The 17,050-nt window shown below is 52.3% G+C and overlaps 1 protein-coding gene and 1 long non-coding RNA gene across 4 annotated transcripts in view; one reads left to right on the top strand and one right to left on the bottom strand.

The window, feature by feature from the left end:
* GPR179 (G protein-coupled receptor 179) overlaps window positions 1-17,050 on the top strand; it is a 37,033-nt gene that overhangs the window by 2,673 nt on the left and 17,310 nt on the right. For 2 of the 3 annotated variants that reach the window (XR_012156344.2, XM_073325677.2), the window contains exons 2-5: window positions 7,929-8,037; window positions 12,574-12,676; window positions 13,715-13,944; window positions 15,286-15,354. Coding sequence is in view for 2 of the 3 variants with exons in the window: in XM_073325677.2 (XP_073181778.2) it covers window positions 7,929-8,037; window positions 12,574-12,676; window positions 13,715-13,944; window positions 15,286-15,354 (511 nt within the window). In the remaining variant the exon portion in view is untranslated. Of the gene's footprint in view, window positions 1-953; window positions 1,009-7,928; window positions 8,038-12,573; window positions 12,677-13,714; window positions 13,945-15,285; window positions 15,355-17,050 lie in introns of those variants that run through there. The other variant, XM_073325678.2, reaches the window with a different exon arrangement.
* On the bottom strand, window positions 9,004-14,099 carry LOC140903818 (uncharacterized). Its single transcript, XR_012156345.2, has 3 exons — window positions 12,554-14,099; window positions 11,098-11,283; window positions 9,004-9,497 (listed from the first exon to the last, which is right to left on the bottom strand). It is a non-coding gene; the product is annotated as an uncharacterized LOC140903818 (long non-coding RNA).

Raw genomic sequence — 17,050 nt, 5'->3', positions numbered from 1 at the left:
AGCCTCACCGGCGTGGCCTGGGCGATCGGCCCTATGACAAGGCGAAATGGATTCCCCCCAGCAAGCCCCTGTCTTTCCATGCCGTGACCAAGGAGCCAAACAGGCTTGGCCAACAGGAGAGAGGGCAGGTCAGACAAGCCAGAGAGGGGACAATAGAAGCGCAAAGACAAGCAGCAGGTCAGAAGCAGCACTGGGATTTACCTGGATCCCAATCTAGTGTTTCCCCCACTGGACTACAGCGGCTCTCATAAGACAGTGGCATCCTTCTACCCAGCTATGGTTTATAGGGCCAGCTCTGGACTCGGAGCCTTTGGCGTTTGATACCGAGGTGTTTCTGGAACGATGATGCTCAAGAGGGTTGATCTATGCCAGTGCGAAGGGACGGTAAACCTAGGATCACAAGAGAAGATGCAGGACCAGAATGCTGGGTGATAAGACCAGAACATTGCCAATGCTTTCCCAGGGCTCCGAGGTTAACTTTCTACAGATTCCAGTCAGAGCCTGTTCTCTAGGATAGCTGCCCAGAAATAGGATTTATGCGTTTCCTTCTAGCGCTTCACATCCTGGAGCCCAAACCAAACGTTCCAATCCAGAGTTGCATCCAAAGTCTCAGATCTGGTGGGTCAAATCCAAGGACCTCCCCAAAGTGACTCAGGACTCTGGGTCACTGCGGATTTGGAGCTGGAACCTTCCATAGTTGGGGTGGCTGGAATCTAATTCAGCCCATTATAGAGAGAAGAAGATTGGAGCTACATCCAGAGCTTGGAACTGGAGTCAGACATCCTAAGGCCAGCAGGGCCCATTGTGATCATCCAGTCTGACCTCCTGCATAACACAGGCCAGAGAACTGCCCCCAGGTAAATTGCTCTGATGGTTAATGACTCTTACCATTAAATTTACGCCTTATTTCCGGTCTGAATTTGTCTAGCTTCAACTTCCAGCCGCTGGATCGTGTTAGACCTTCCTCTGCTAGACTGAAGAGCCCGTTATGAAATGTTGGTTCCCCACGTAGGTACTTACAGACTGTGATCAAGTCAATGAACAGATTGGTTTCATCTTTTCTTGGGGGGTGTCTCCTACAGGTGATTCTGCTCTTGGGTCCTGCCTTATTGTCTCGAAGTGAGAAGCAATATTACCCTCTATCCAAAGAGCGGTCCCATGACCCCAGCCTTAGGATGGGGAAGGATTAGGTGCTGATGGAGGCATGTATCTCTTTCTATTTGTTTTCTGAAGCTGGTGCCATCTGGAGCCACCCAGAGTCTCAGCATTCTGCTTTTGCACGTATCTAGGCATCAATAGGTCCCCCCGGCTCTCCCTTCTATTCCCAGCTGTTTTCCTGCTTACAGAAAACAGAAATAACAGGTGGCCGTTTACACTGTGTCCTCCAAGCATAGATGGCACCCCCTGGCCACGAGTTTATGCAGGTGAATAAGTCTGATCTGAGTATACATCATGCCCTCCTGCTTGTTTCTGGTCACCTAGGGCCGTATGGGTCAGTTTCATCTCCTATAAAGTCATGCCCTGCTACAAAGGTACCACCATGTTGTGTAACCGTCCGTGCCTTTTGTATAAATCGCAGGGTACACGCACACGCACTCCTATGGACACACAGTCACAGACACACAATCCCACACAGTCACACACACATGCACTCAGACTCACACCCAATCCCACACACGCAGAGTCACATACATATTCAGAACCACAGACACTCAGATACACACCTAGCCACACAATCACTGAGACGCACACAGTCTCACAAACACACACACCCCTGCCAGACAAGTATTCTCAGCATTGTAAAAAAATATATATATATATCCCTCCCCACGGCTGGAAATGCATGGCCAACGTTTCTACCCGCAGACGCCTCTCACTAGAGCAATGCGAATTGTGGAAGGGAGCCCTGTTGAAAAAAAATATAAGGAAAATGGCTTCCCTGGTGGAGCTTAATACTTCTCAGAGCCTGGACAACAGCTGTAAAAATACACAGTCAGCCCCTTTCCAGCATCATCCAGCTAATCCATCCGTCTAGCGCTCATGCACGGCACATTCGTGTTGCTCTATGGACGGCGATCAGGCCCCTTTGAGCTTCGGTTTTATTCCAGACGCAGGGTTAGCTGGGGACAGCCGTCAGCAGGGACACTGCAGTTGTTTCAGTTTTACAGTGAATGAGGTTCCCTCCTAGAAGATTTCAGACACTGCCTTGGCTGTCTGGGCAGCTATCTGCACAAACCAGACCCAATTCAACGCCTCCTCTGGCCCAGCCCGCTCCTTCGTTTATTTCCCCACCTCCCCTGTCTTTCACGACGTGTCCCACGTGTCCTTCATGCGTTGCTGAATCCCTAGTCGCTACTCCGTGTGGCCTGTGCCACTGACACGCTCCCTTAATAATTCCCTGACTCATCCCTTCCCCCCGCACTCTCTTTCTCCCTGATTTCCCAACTCTACATTGGACTGACTTTCCTCCCAGATTCAAGGGGCAGAGTTCCTGTTGAGAACTGGCACCGTGGTCTAATGGGTGGAACAGCAGACTGGGGAATCAGGAGACCTTCATTCTGTGCCACTGACCTGCTGGGTGACTTGAGCCAGTCACGTCCCTGCTCCGTGCCTCAGTTTCCCCTCCTACCTTATCTGTTTAGTTTGTAAGGTCTTCTGTCTCTCACTGCATGTCGATACCGCACCTAGAACAATGGGGCCCTGATCTCAACTGGGGCCGCTAGGCCATGTTGTAATATAAATAATAATTGGATGGGCGTTGGTCCTCATTTACATGCTCATGGCTGGTCTATTGGGCACTACAATGGCCCAAATTAATTCTCCTAATTTCGTTAGATAAATGAGCGTTTTCTCTCACATATATATAAAACCCCCTCCTGAATTCTGATCACTTCCAGGTCTATTGAAGATCTGTCACTGTCTGAGAGCCCTGTAACGGGGAAACCGCTGGGGCCTCTTGGCAGAAGCGGCTGTTCGGGCAGCCCTTTGTGCTGGGATAAGGCCTTCCCGTCCCCTCCTGCAGAATCACCTCCCTTTGGGTCAGTTCTCTGCAGAGAGGTTCCAGTGGGAGGCAAGAAAGCCCTCCCGGCCAGCCACTTAGTTCTGGTTCTCAGCCTGCAGCTCTCCCTCTTCCTAGGTACGTATCTGCCCTCACCCTAGCCCCTCACGGGAATGGATTGATTTTAGCCTTGCAGCATCCCAGGATGGGGGACATCTTTGCAGGAGTGGGGACTGAGGCACAGAGAGATTAAGGCCCTGATCCTCAAAGGTACCTAGGCGCCCAACTCCCATGTAAGACCTAACCCTGCCCTGCTTTCAATGGGAGTTAGGCACCTTTGAGGACCTGGGCCAAAGTGACTTGAGCGAGGTCACACAGGACATCTAGGTCTGAACCGGGACGCACACCTAGTCTCAGTCCAGTGCCCGATCCATTAAACCACCCTTCCTACAAAGTTGCACAGTACTCTCTCTCTCTCTCACTTTCTGGGCAAAATTCATCTCTGTGCCGAAGGCCCCAAGGCTTATGCCCCACTTAATAATCCCACTTAACCTCTCCTTGTTTGTTTACTATGATTACTATTGTGCCCTCGCCCAGCACTTCACTGTGCTTGGCGCTGTACAGACCCAGAACAAAAAGACAGTCCCTGTCCTACAGAGCTTGCAATCCAAGATGCTCTTAAGTAACTGGTCCTAGCATGACTTAAATAGGGCATAAGCCTCATGCTGACCCCCAGGGGGAAGGCTGGAAGTCCCAGAGTGGCTCTCACAGTTTCTGTGAGCAGTAGGAGCTCCTTGTGGATTTTCCAGGAGGAAATTCCCTCAGGCAGTGCCACCTCCGGAAACTGATCAGGTCCAGCCAGCCACTGCATCTGGAATCGCACAGAGGGTCTGTCTACACTGCCGTCCGAGGTGTGGCTGCAAATCTAGCCAGCTCCAATAACAAGAGCAGCGACCCTGCAGCAACCTGGGCTTGCCAGTCGAGTACCGACCCAGTGGTCCTGTGTGGACCTGTACAGCCCGCACTACCGCCCCCCAAGGCTACTTGCTGGATGGAGCTCAGCGAGCTAGACCAGAGCTAGCTGGGGTATGTCTGCACGTGCTGCAGTCGCTTCTCTGACTGTAGTGTAGACAGACCCAGAGCCTTAACCATGTGGGATTCACATGGAGCTCTCTTTGTTGTCCCTCAATCCTGCAAGGTGCCGAGCACTCTGGATCCAGCAAAAGCACGTAGACGCAGGCTTAGTTTTACATAGGTGAGCGGCCCCATTGACTTGAGTGGGAGGAAAGTATCCATTTGTCGCCTTTTATTTCATACTTAGCTTATAAACCTTTTGGGGCAAGGACCATTTGTTGGTTATAGCTGTGTACAGCTCCGGGCCCTGATCCCTGATGGGGATATGGAAGCACTACTCCGATCAAACAACAAATAGCAATGAAAAGATATTAAATCCTGAATTCTTTACTCAGTTATCCGACAGCTTTTCCACGGTAACTGGTCACAGCAGCAACTTCGCACTCATTAAAGACCAACTAACTCATGTGCAGCTGCACCTGCTGTCTTGAAGTGGTTTCCATCATATCCAGGGTTTACAGTTTGGTTCAATGGCTCTCAGCCACCACCCCCCGCGTACAAATTGTTCCAGCCCCCCTGCTCTTATGCCAAGTAGGACTTTATACCCCCAAAAGGGAAAAGAGCCAGAGACGTCACAAGTGCACTACGGACTTTGCTCATTGCCAACGTATTGTACGTAGGTGCTCAGATACCATGGTGATGGGCAGTGACACAAAACCCTAAGGTAGATAGGCAGATTTTACTCAATCCTTTAAAAAAGCACCTGCTGAATTCCCAAAGGTGAATTTCACCTGAGTAAATATTTCAGGATTTCCCCCCAAGATTTAAAAAAACACAAAACAAACCCCCCAAAGTCCTTAGTCTTGAGAAAAGAAGACTGGCTGGACAAACCCCTGACAGGGATGGTCTAGGTCCTGCTTCAGCGCAGGGGGCTGGACTGGATGACTTCTTGAGGTCCCTTCCAGCCCTACATTTCCCTGATTCTATGAAATGTCCTTCCCTGAGTTACTGCGAATACCTCAAATGATTAAACCTTTTACAAATCTCACTTTCCACCCCCGATGCTTTGTGTTCACCTTTTAGAGCCCATCACGCAAGTGCTGAAAACACATCAGTTTCACTTACGGTTTATAGTCAATTTCTATCTAATCTAATCACCGATCATCTATCTATCTATCTATCTATCTAAATCATCCTAGCCTGTCCATCTCATAAGGCTGTGGGTCATTTCTATGGATTTTAGTTTTCTTAAAAACATCTGTGTTTTTTGTTGAGGGGAGGACTGGGGTGTTTTTTATTTTATTTTCTTTTTGTTTGATTGATTTGTTTTATGGAACGTAAATCTAGGAGTTTAGGCCCTGATACTGCAGCGGATCCCAGCGCTCACCCGGCGCTCATTGCAGGATCAGAGGCTAAACCTGGCAGTGTTCGTTTAAGAAACCCTACTCTATTTAAATGAGGTTTAGAATTAAAAGGGTGATCAATCTTTGTGCAGCACTAGTGGGAGCTGCTATAATATGTCCAGCCAGACAGATTATGGATCTGATGGGGGATTCACCCACACGTTCCCCTAATTCAAGCTGTGTCCCTGCCTCCCTTCCCTTTCTCCCCCAGACCTCACCCCCATGCCTCTGGCTGCCACCCAAGGCAGGTGGTATAAATAGAAAGGTGGTTGTGACTGCCTGGATCACTCAGCCTCGGGAACAGCTGTGCCCAAGACACACCCACAGGCTGAGCAGTCACTAAGCCCTAAATCTCATCTCCCTGCATCCAGGGCAGAAGCGCGTCGGGGGGCGGGGGGGGAGCCCAGGAAGCCAGCTGGCCCACCGCCCCGTAGAGGCAGGCCTGCTGCAGCCCACGCTGCCTATCGGGGGTTTGTTTACAAAACAAACAACCCCTCGTCCCTTCCCAGGCAACACCTGGCACGTGTGATTCCCCCTTCCCTGCCAGCTTCTGGATCCATGCTGCTTAAAGGACTCTCCCTGTCTCTGGATGGAGAATGACAAGGGAGAGAGACATGCAACAGGGAAAGGAGGTTGTTGCCATCCGGTGCATGGAAAATGGGTCAAAACTAATGAATGGCTCCTGAGTAGAGCTGCACAGGCTGATCTAATCTATCTATCAACGTATGCAAGTCAAGATCCGTCTGTCTTTCTGTCTCTCCACCCCATGCATCCAGCCACACTCTCTTTCTCCCCCAGTTTATCTGTTTCCTTTTCCTTGCTCTCTGTTGTTTCCCCCGTCACCTTCGTTGGATGGCTCCTCGCCCTAGGATTCTTAGCTCCCAGGCCCAATTATCTTCTTAATCACACCAGTGCAACTGCGGGGTAGTCAGAGGACTGTAACGGGCTTAACCGAGGGGAATTTGCCCCAATGGGGCCTAGTTCTCCCATTTTATGTATCCCTCGTGTAACCCCCCCCCACCTTCCCTGTCACATGGCTACAACTCCCATGCACACAACTATGCACAGATAAATGTGCGCACACTATGTGTGGTGATGAGAAGAACTACATTTTGCAGACCACTAGCCCCTTTCATCTGAGCTCTGTACAAACAGGAGGAATCCTGGGCAGAGAGCCAGTGTGAAACCTTAGCACCACTTACGTCCCCAGCCTGGCACTGTCCCCCCTGCCCAGGGGCAGGGTTCTCCCAGCGAAGACAACTTTCTTTCCAGCTCAGGTTTCGGTTCTGCAATTTGCAGGTCGCAGTCTCCTGCAATACGACGGTTATTTACGTGCAGTGGTGCACAAGGCTAATATCACTCTGGGGTGTATTAACAGGAGCTTTGTATGTAAGACATGGGAAGTAACTGGGGTGATTCTCTCATTCTGCTTAGCCCTGGTGAGGCCTCAGCTGAAATCGTGCGTTCAGTTCTGGGCACCACTTCAGGAAAGAAGTGGACAAATTGGAGGGAATCCTGAGAAGAGCAACAAAAGTGATTGAGGGTTTAGAAAACCTGAACGATGAGGAAAGGTTAAAAAAACCAGGCGTGTTTAGTCTTGAGAAAAGAAGGCTGAGGGCGGGACCTTTAACTTTCTTCAAATACTTTAAGGGCTGTTACAAAGAGGACAGGAATCCATTGTTCTCCATGGCCACTGGAGGTAGGACAAGATTTAATGAGCTTAATCTGCAGCCATAGGGAGATTTCGGTTAGCTCTTGGGAAAAATCTTTCTACCTTTCAGGGTCATTAAGCTCTGTGAAGTGAGGCTTTCAAGGGAGGTTGTGGAGTCCCTGTCATTGCTGTTTTTTAAGAGCAGGTTAAATAACTCATCAAGGATGGTCTAGGTTCACTTGGTCCTGCCTCAGTGCAGGGGGCTGGACTGGATGATCTCTCGAGGTCCCTTCCGGCCTGACTTGCTATGAGAGTAGCCACTGGAAATCTGAGTCCCATTGTGCTAGGTGGACAAGAGACAACCCCTGCCCCAAAGCGCTCACAGCTTGAATAGACAAACCAGACAGGGGTGGAAGGGGAAACTGAGGCAGAGAGAGGGAAAATTATTTCCATGAGGTCACGGAGCCTGTTAGCAGCAGAGCCAAGACTAAAACCCACGCCTCCCACAGCCTTAGTGAAAGCAGAACAAGATGTCTGTGCCATTGGGAGCCCATGTGGCCAAGCCAGTGTCCTGGCTATTCGACCACAAGGGCAGAGCCTGAGTTTACAGCCTCGGTTCAGAGGTCATTCATAGGTTGAAGGCAGACTTCTTTCCCACCCTGGGCACCAGAACAATGGTGGGGACCATTGCAGCTTCTTTGACCCTTAGTGCTACGGCCTGGTCCCATGGGAGGAAAGAGGGGGAACCTAAGGCTCAGATTCCCAGCTCCTGCTGCACCCAACCCTTGCTCCTGTCTTCCAGGGGCGTGGTGAGGATGGACGTCAAGCTGCAGAACGTGGACATCAATCAGTGCGCCAGCGGCCCGGGATGGTTCACCGATACGCACCAGTGTGATCTCAACAGTACAGAGGTAAATGGAGTCGGGGCTCATTAGTGCTGCCCACACCCCTCCCTGCCAGGCACCACTTAGCACCTTGTTTGCCCCCTCTTCCTCTGACAGCTCTTCGTTTATTGCCTCACTGAACCCCTGTGTAGGAGCAGCTGGGCCTCAGAGGCCAAGTCCAGATCCAGACTTTCCCACAGCCCGAGCTGGGCTTTGGGGACAGGGGAGTTTCCAGCTCCCCAGGCAAACCCCAGTGCGACTGAAATCCCTCTCCCTGGGCCGGAGGGCCTGATCCAAAGCTCAGTGGAGCCAACGGAAAAACTCCCTCCGACTTCAGTGGGCTCTGGTTCAAACCCTTAGATCTCGCTTCCCTCCACTCCCAAGGGACATTATCCTTCCTTGTAATTTCACTCCTCTTTCCAGAGTCTTTCCTCTCTCCTGGTTTCCGCTACTCCCTGGCTCTCCTTCACCGCTGAATATTATCCCCACTCCAGCTGACCCATCTGCTTAGCTCAGCTGCTCCCTGCCTCGCAGCCAGTGAGGTTTACTGTGCAAATCTGCATGTACGCACATTGGTTTTTGTTTCGCCACAAGACACAGTGTGTGACCTGATTCCCTCCAAGCTGCGTGAACCCATCCCCATTCACAGACCTTTGAGTCCCCTGTTCCATGGCAGCTATCACCCCTATCCCATGAGTTCAGGTGTCGCAACTCTGCACTGACCAGCTGCTGGCTGCTATGCCCCCCTATTGAAAGAGTTCCCACAGTGGGCAGTTTGAAAAGCTTCTGGAATCAGAGCCATCTACAGTGCATAACCTCCTTCCTCCCACCCCCAAGAAGTGACCCCATGGGAATAGAATGATCTGTCTATTTTAGGTACCGATCTGCCACCCATGACCCTACTCTCTGAACACCCCACAGTCTTCAACGTAGTTAGCCTCACAACCCACTAGGGAGGCAGGTGAAACCCCACTGTACAGATGGGGAAACTGAGGCACAGAGCGAGCCAAAGAGGAGGAACCTCAAAGGTATTAGGTTTTTATTATTATTAGGCATTTATTTGATTTCAGTGGGAGTTGGGCCCCTGAATAGCTTTGAGGGTCTGGGCCTAAGAGACTTGCCCAAAGTCACACCGGAAGTCCGTTCTGGAGGAGAAAATTGCATACACGTCTCTGGCGTTCCAGGCTACAGCCCTAACCCCTGGGCAACGCTGTTCTCTTTGGGAGAGGCAGGGGTGCCTAGAGGTCTGCCATTAGGAGGCAGGAAGTCCTGAGTGCAATTCTGAGCTAGAACTGAAGCGCTTGCTTGTAGGGTTGCCAATTTTGTTTGGACGTATTCCTGAAGGTTTCATCACTGGAGGTGATCTTCAAATCAAGATTAATCTTTAATTCCTGCAGACGCCAGGAAAATCCTGGAGGGCTGGCAACCCTACTTGCTTGGTGGGTGACGCTGAGCAAGTCCCTTTGCCTTCTGGAGGATTTCCCCATCTGTAGAATGGGGAGAATCAGGTTTTCCTCCCTCATAGGGGTCATTAGCTAACGTCTGACCACACAAACTGCTGAGTGTGGTTAGTTAAGGACGAAGCAGATTTCAAGAGTTTTCTAACCACCTCCAATGAAGACAACACCTGTACAAAGTGTGACTTTTCCTGTAGGGCCTACAAAAATAGCCTGCTTCATTGTGGTGTGGCAAGAATGCAGCCTGGAGATCTCAAAGGCGTTGAAGGGAGTTGGGCCCCCCAACTTCCTTTGACGTTCCATGAGATTTGGGCCCCCCAGCTCACTTTGAACCTCCCATTTGTTGGGAATACAGATATTTTAGCATCATTAGCATGTGCTCTGTTTTCCTCCCCATCCCCCAGGGCCGAGTGCAGTATAAATGCCTGGATGATTAGATAGATAGAGATACCAGATTATACCCATGTTAAGGTAGGTCACATTTCAGGGCTTAATGTACTTGGCAGTGTCTCTTAGCCATCACATGGAGCATTCACCACTGTAATACCCGTCCTGGCGGCCCCGTCCTGACGTCCGCTCTGCTCAGCAGGGAGAGAGGAAGCCAGCAGCTTCTCCAAGCAGGAGCGGGATGGGGATCGAGATGGTTGCTTTAATCATTTGGGGATTAGGAGGTTCAGCGCTTGGGATCTAATGTCCAATCAGATCTCCTGCAGCCTCCAGGGCTCTTTTAAATGACAAACCCAGCAAGATCCCACCCCACGTCCCTTTTGATGTAATTATCTATTAAAAAATAAATAGAAAGGCAGCGCGGCCGGCTTTGTTAATTAACGAATCTTGCCTTGTCCTGCTTCTCTTTTTGCTCCCATCTCTCCCATGCTGGGTAAATACCAGGGACACCCACCTCTCTCTCTCTCTCTCTCTCCCTCCCTCCCTGTGTAATTAAAAGGCTGCCTTTGAATTACTGGAGCGCTGCTTAAATTTGCAGGGTTAATGCACTCCGGTCGGCGGAAATCATGGAATCAGCATACAAGACCAGGAGGGGAAGGGGCAGTTTTCAAGGCACCCAGGAGCAAAAGGAGAGGGATGGGGTGGTGGAAGGAGGACAGGCAAACGGGACGGGCTAATAGATTCAAGGGTGGTAATCCCGCCTCCGTTGCGTGATCTTTGCCACCATGACCCAGCTCAGAGACATCCCCCAAGAGCATTAATGAGCACGGTTGCTCCTTGTCTCCCTAGCTCGCACTGGCTATCAGTTTCCTTGATCTATTTCTGGCTCCCCTGGGGGATTGTGTCTCCCCATACCCACCGCATGGTTATTTGGCTCCATCCCACTTCCACCCATGGGCCAGCTGCTGCCCCCTTCCGGCATAGCCATTGGTCCTGCATGAGCAATGTGCAAATTAGCATACAAAGCTTGTGCTTCCCCTTATGACCATAGAGGGCCTGACTGAGATCTGGGCCCCACTGTGCAAACACATGGGGAGAGACAGTCCCTGCCCCAAAACTGCTGAATAGACAAGGGGGTGGGAGGCACAGAGAGGGGAAGTGAGGTGTGCAAGGTCACCCAGCAAATCAGTGCTAGATATAAGAAGAGAACACAGGCGTCCTGATTCCCAGTCCAGTGTCCTACCTCGCTGGATCCTGCTGCATTGCTCCCGACTCTGGCGGACGGAGAGTTGAACCCAGTTGTCGAGTAGCCCTTGTCCCTGCTTTCTGGTGCTCGGCCTGTTGTCTTAAAGTTTCTTGCCCATGTTTAAAGCAGCTCCCAAAGTTCAAATGATGCAGACCCAGAGAGGTAGCACTCACACAGAAAGCCCTAGGGAAAGGCAAAACACCCACAGATGAACCGGCCTGAACAGACAGGACTGCAGGGGTGGCAGAGTGGATACTTTGGGAGCCGCTGGCATCTTGCCTGGCCCAAAAGGAGCACTGGGAGGGGAAGCAGTGGGCGAAGGGGCCTGTCACCTCTACATCCCAGACCAATGATCAAAAGCTGTTCCCCTTGTCGGAGGGTGTATCACTGGCCTGGGGAACGGAGCTGGTCCACTTCCTGAGCCAGGTGTTTACAGCACACGTTACGCCACCCCTTGGCAGTCCCGGCACCCAGGCTGGCCAGAACGGAGCAGCGCGGGAACTGTTGTGTGGGTAGCAGCAGAGGCAGGGCTGTCTGAGCCAGCAAAGCAACCACCTGCACAAAGCGGATGATGGGGAATGCGCGTTGAGAGCCGAGAGAGGGGAGATGGGGGGAGCTTGTCTCCCTCGGCTGCCCTCCCCCACCCCCACAATCAATCAGCACTGGATACATCGCAGCTGAGCAGCAAACATGCGGGGTGGGGGGAGGAGACAGGGATCACTTTCCATCTAACCCATCCAGCCCTGCACCCTTTCTGCTCCCAGCCTGCCCCCTGGTTCCTGGGGCCTGCCCGGCCTCCTCTTCCTCCACCTTCAATCTGCCCTGGGGGGCACTCCACATGGCAAGCGAAAGATTGATTCCTCTCCCCTCAGCCTCTCGGCAGCAGAGCCGCGGTCGACGGCTGTTGCGTTTGGAAGGACAGGGGCGGGGCACGGGCATGGGGGCAGCGGGTAGGAATGCCAGTAGCTGCCAGCCCTTCTGTGGGTTCATGGCTGGGGCTCTCGCGGCTTCTGCCCTGCTCCCTGTTCTAGGCCTCGCATGCAATCTGTCCCATTTCTCCATCGCCATCTGGCCTCTGGCCTGGGATCGCGACATCCCTGGCATTAACTGGGGAGCTCTTTGCAGGCTGCCTGCGCCCGGCTTTTGCCCTCACGGTAGCGGGGATTAGCACTTTGCAGCATTACGCGTCCATTTAGGTTTTAGGAGGGGATTTGAAAATCAGGCTTTTGCCTTTAATTCTTAAATGTTTAACCACTGGCTTCCAGAAGTAAATTTAAAGGGACAGGGGGACCAAACTGAGTAGGGGCGGGGGGAGGGAACCCCTCTAAGGACAGAGGGACAGTCATACCAAAGAAAGCCATCTAGATTCCCGGCTGGGAGGGGTCAGGGAGAGGCCAAACGTTCCCATTGAGGCTCCAGGTTCACCCCAGAGAAGGGGATCCGTGTCACTCACATGTGGCATGTTTTGTTCAGTGCATCCCGCAGGAAAGCCGTGGCTTCGTTCTCGGAAGATACCTCTGTCTGTGCAAGCCGGGCTTCTATGGTGCAAGCAGGGCCTCCGGCACTGGCCAGTCCGGTAGGTGGTAACCCTGCCTGGCCTACCCCAGCCGGAGCATCTCCTCTGCGTGGCTGGGCTTGGCTTTTTCCTTGGGCTGCATCCGCAATGCAAAGCCAAAGCTTGGCTCTCCTAGTGACCCATCTTACCCAGCCTCCCTCCCCATAGCATGCGAGCACCTCCCCAACAACCCTCCCTCGTTTCACAGAGTGGGAGCTGAAGCTAAGTGACTCGCCCACGGTTGTGCAGATCATCAGTGGCTAAGCAGGGAACTGAAGCCAGGTCTCCCATATCTAAGGCTGGTGCTTTAACCATTGCACCCTCCTTCCTCTCTAGCTTCCCAGCTCTCCGACTCCACAGGCCCCACCGCCATCTCCAAGCATTATAAGCACCCGGCATTTCCAAAAGGCTCCCCTTCCCAGATGCTGCAGTTCCACCATCTGGAAATGCATCCATAGGTTTGGACCCTTGGGGCTGATCTGTGCCCTGCTTTGCCTTAACCTTTTCCTGATCTCCCACCCAGTACAGGAAAATACCCTTCATCAGTGGACAGGGATGGGCGGGACTGCAAATCACAGGGCCAAGTTAAAAGTGGCTCAACCAAGTAGGGTTAATGTCATGCCTTGAGTTAACCAGGCCTTAGAGATGCCCTAGCCAGAGAGAAGAGCGTCCCCATGATTGCTCTGCACCTTGGACTATCATTTATACCAGCGCAAACAAGGTGCTACCAAGTCTGAAAGGCAGCTTTTCACACCTATGCCGTGCCGGTGTAGATGATGCTGTGTGGGGTGGGGCAGCAGAGAATCAGGCCCAGAGGCAGTGCTAGCCTAAACAGGAACGTTTTTGCTCCCCCAACACATAATAAAAAGCAAATGGGGGCCCCCCCTTGAGCTACTTGGGGCCATAAGCAATTGTTTAGTCTGCTTACACCTAGCGCCGGCTCTGATCAGGCCCAGGCCCCATCTATGAGTCTGTTTTGCGGGAGGAGAGGAAGCAAAGGCTGTGCAGAGACGCAGCGACATTTTAACCTTCCCGCACGCCTCCTTTTCACCCCTGCAGGCCCCGAGGAAAGCTCGTCCCAGTACGTAGGGCAGTACGGAGCCGTGGACTCTGGGACCTTGCTCGAGTGCCGGCCCTGCAAGGAAGGATGCGTGACGTGCGTGGACAACACCCCGTGTTTGATCCAGGAGGATTGGTCCCTGCGGGCTGCTGTCCTCTCTTTCCAGGCCTTCTGCATGCTGGCTGTCTTTCTCAGCATGCTGGTCTCCTACCACTTTCGAATGAGCAAGGCAAGGCATCCGGCGGTCCCGGAGGAATGCACTTTGACTACGGGGCCCCACTTCCCTGCTACAGTGGACTCAAAAGACCCTGGTTCTTGGGCAGTCCTCCTCTCTGCAACACCTCGGGGCCATATAGTGAAGCCTCCAAGACCTGGTGCAGGTTCTGTTCAGCATCCTTGGAGAGGGAGGAAAGCAGGATGCTCATCCTGGCTCAGAGCCCATGTCACACAGGGAAACGTTTTCAGTGGTCTCCAGTTTTAGGTGCCTCTGTTTTCTGGACACCCAACTTGAGCCACCTCGGCACCGAGCCCCTGCAGCTGCTGCAGATTTTGGCTGGAGCTGGGGGGGGCGGTGTTTCCCTGCCATACCCCTCTGTAAATCAAGGTCTTGAATGTCTCCAGCTGGGCTGCCATAAAAGGGAGGTAGCCAAAATCAGAGGCCACTTCAGGAAACGGTGCTTCAAGCTCTGTGAACTGGGGTGACGCTATTGACTCACCTGCCTCGGTGCAGCACGGGAGGGTCAGCTGGATGTGTGCAATGGGCTGGGGACCAGCACAACCCCTATACACACCTTAAGTCCCAAGAAAGCCCTGCTTAAGCCTTGCACAGGTGCCCTACCCGGGGGTCGACTTCCTGCCCAGCTCTCCGGAGCGGAGGAGTGCTAAGCACAGGACTAAAAACCAGGTGACCTGAGTTCTCTGCCCAGTGCTGCCCCAAAATCTGGACAGGTTACTTTCCCTGCTCTGTGCCTCAGTTTCCCCATATGGAAAATGAGGTGATATTTAACTGCTTCAGTCATGGGGGGAAAAGTGGAGGGTGGGGCATCCTAATTCATGTTTGTGAAGTGCTTTAAGGGCCTCATCCAGAAGGCGCTAGAGGTGGCAAAGTATTATAGTTAGCAGCTTGGTTTCCCCCCTGCCCCATCCATTTTCATTTAAAATAAAAATCTTCACCTGGAAAGAGCAACGTTTCCACATGGTCCTGTTCGTTTCCGTTGACAAGGGCGCCTCCTGCTGGTGCACAGTCTCACCTGGCACACTGGATTAACTCCACTTTCAAGCCACCTCCTTTTCCAATGGGATTATTTCAAGAGCCCCGGTCCAGAATATATATATTAGTTTTATTAGAGAGGGGAGCCCAGGCCCATGGAGCTTGATTCTGGGGGGCTGCAGTGAGGATGTGGGGCATTCCCCCCACCAAGTAGGGGCACATTCAGGAATACCTTCTCCGCATTGAGCTCCCCTGCGGATCCATCCTCCACATTGGCATCATATGCTTGCTTGGTCTGTTCCCCCACCGCATGGATTCTCTACCACATGTGTGTGTCTCTCTCTCTCTTTGTTTCCCTAGAGGATCCGGGCATCAGGAGTTATCCTGCTGGAGACCATCCTCTTTGGATCTCTGCTTCTCTACTTCCCTGTAAGTATCTGGCTTGCACTGGGAAGTCAGCACTCCGTCCTTTGCCCCAAGAGCACCCTGACTCCGGAAGGAGGCTGGGCCGGATAGAAGTAGGTTCAGTGCTTTCCCTCTTCTCAGACCTTCCTGTCTGGTGATCTCCTTGTGCCATGGTACCTTTGATCCTAGCCAGGACAGAGAGAGAGAGAGACCCCAGGGGGCCAAATCCAGCCAATAGAGTTACACTGGGGATGGATTCACCCCAGGAATCCCAATGAAGGCACGCATTGGGCAGCTTCGCCCGTCCCACCCCTCACACCAGCGCAGCTACATGGCTATTTTTAGTGCCCTGGCTTAATCAGAGCTAGCACAGATCCATCTACCCCGGCTGGAAATGATACCACCAGCTCCAGGGCAGATGTACCCTGCGGCTACCTGTCATGCCCTCCCACAGATCCATCATCCAGCGGAGGATTCAGAGGCTAGAACAATGCCTTGCACGTATCTGAGTGTCTCTTGTATCTAGTAAGAGCCGTCAGGTAGCAGAGTGATGAGCATGGAACCGTGTAAATTCCTAGGCAGAGAGGAACCCTCAGCTGCACAAGAGCATAGACGTGTATCGCCCCTCCTCCCCGGGGATTGGCTCTGCTCCTCCTATCCCACGGGACCCTAGTTCTTTGGGGTGAGGCGGTTGTCTATTGATAGACAACATCACATAGTCCCCTGATAGGGTCCTCAGTAGCTAGGAAAGCCCATGTGAGGGTTTGAGTCCAGTGGCACATTTCACTGGGGCTATTTCACACCCAGAATTCGCTGAGCCGGAGGGTATGTCTACCCTTCAAATGCTACAGCAGCGAGCTTCAGTGTAGACACAATCTACGCTGATGGGAGAAGCCACCTCCCAGAAAGGCAGTAGCTAGGTCGAAGGAAGACCAGCCCTGTGTGTTCCTGATGTTCTTCTCCCCCGAGAGCTGGGCGTGATCCAGCCAAGCTGCCTTTCTCCCCACCTACATGGGCGCAGCTCAAAGCTGATCACAGGGCACCCCAGCTCCTTGGATAGGTCACAGTGCCCCTACATGGGGGCGGAGGGATGAGAGGAGCCCCAGCACCTCCAGAACCCCAAGGATCAACCTCCTCCCTTCATGGCAGGAGGGACAGGAAGCAGCCTAGGGTGTACAAAAGGCGGGTGGAGAGTGCGGCTCACTCTCCATTTGCTCTCCTGGAAGGACTCCTTCCAGGATCTTGGGTTCCTTCTCCAGGCCAGGAGCAGCGAGAGGTCTGCCATCAAACAGGGTGTGAGGGCAACTAAGCTGATGGCTAATTTTGCTGTCCCGGACACCAGCTCTTGTGGGATCATCCTTCTCAAGAACTCAAATCCTTTTTCGGCCACTGGAATTAAATTAAATTATCTAAATCCTCTCTCTATCCTGCAAGATTTACAGCTTCTGCCTTCAAGAAAGCACCAGGGAAGGGGAACGAGTCTTTTCCAAAGTAATTGATCTTCAGGTTTTTCAGCAAATTTCTCTCACATACGTTCCCTCGCTCCCACAAAAGGGGGCAGAGGGGAGTTAGCTGGAATTTGCAAATTTGTCACCCACAATTTATTTGAATTTTTGGTGCTTATAGACTGCACATCACCATAGTGTCCAGCTGATGCCCATCATACTATGTCTTGGTAGCCAGTTTATGTTCCACTAGAGAAATATTTGTCCTAGTGCCC

The sequence above is a fragment of the Lepidochelys kempii genome, chromosome 27 (genome assembly GCF_965140285.1).
Source record: "Lepidochelys kempii isolate rLepKem1 chromosome 27, rLepKem1.hap1, whole genome shotgun sequence".
Taxonomy (NCBI): domain Eukaryota; kingdom Metazoa; phylum Chordata; order Testudines; family Cheloniidae; genus Lepidochelys; species Lepidochelys kempii.
This window is presented reverse-complemented; position numbering and strand designations above follow the sequence as displayed.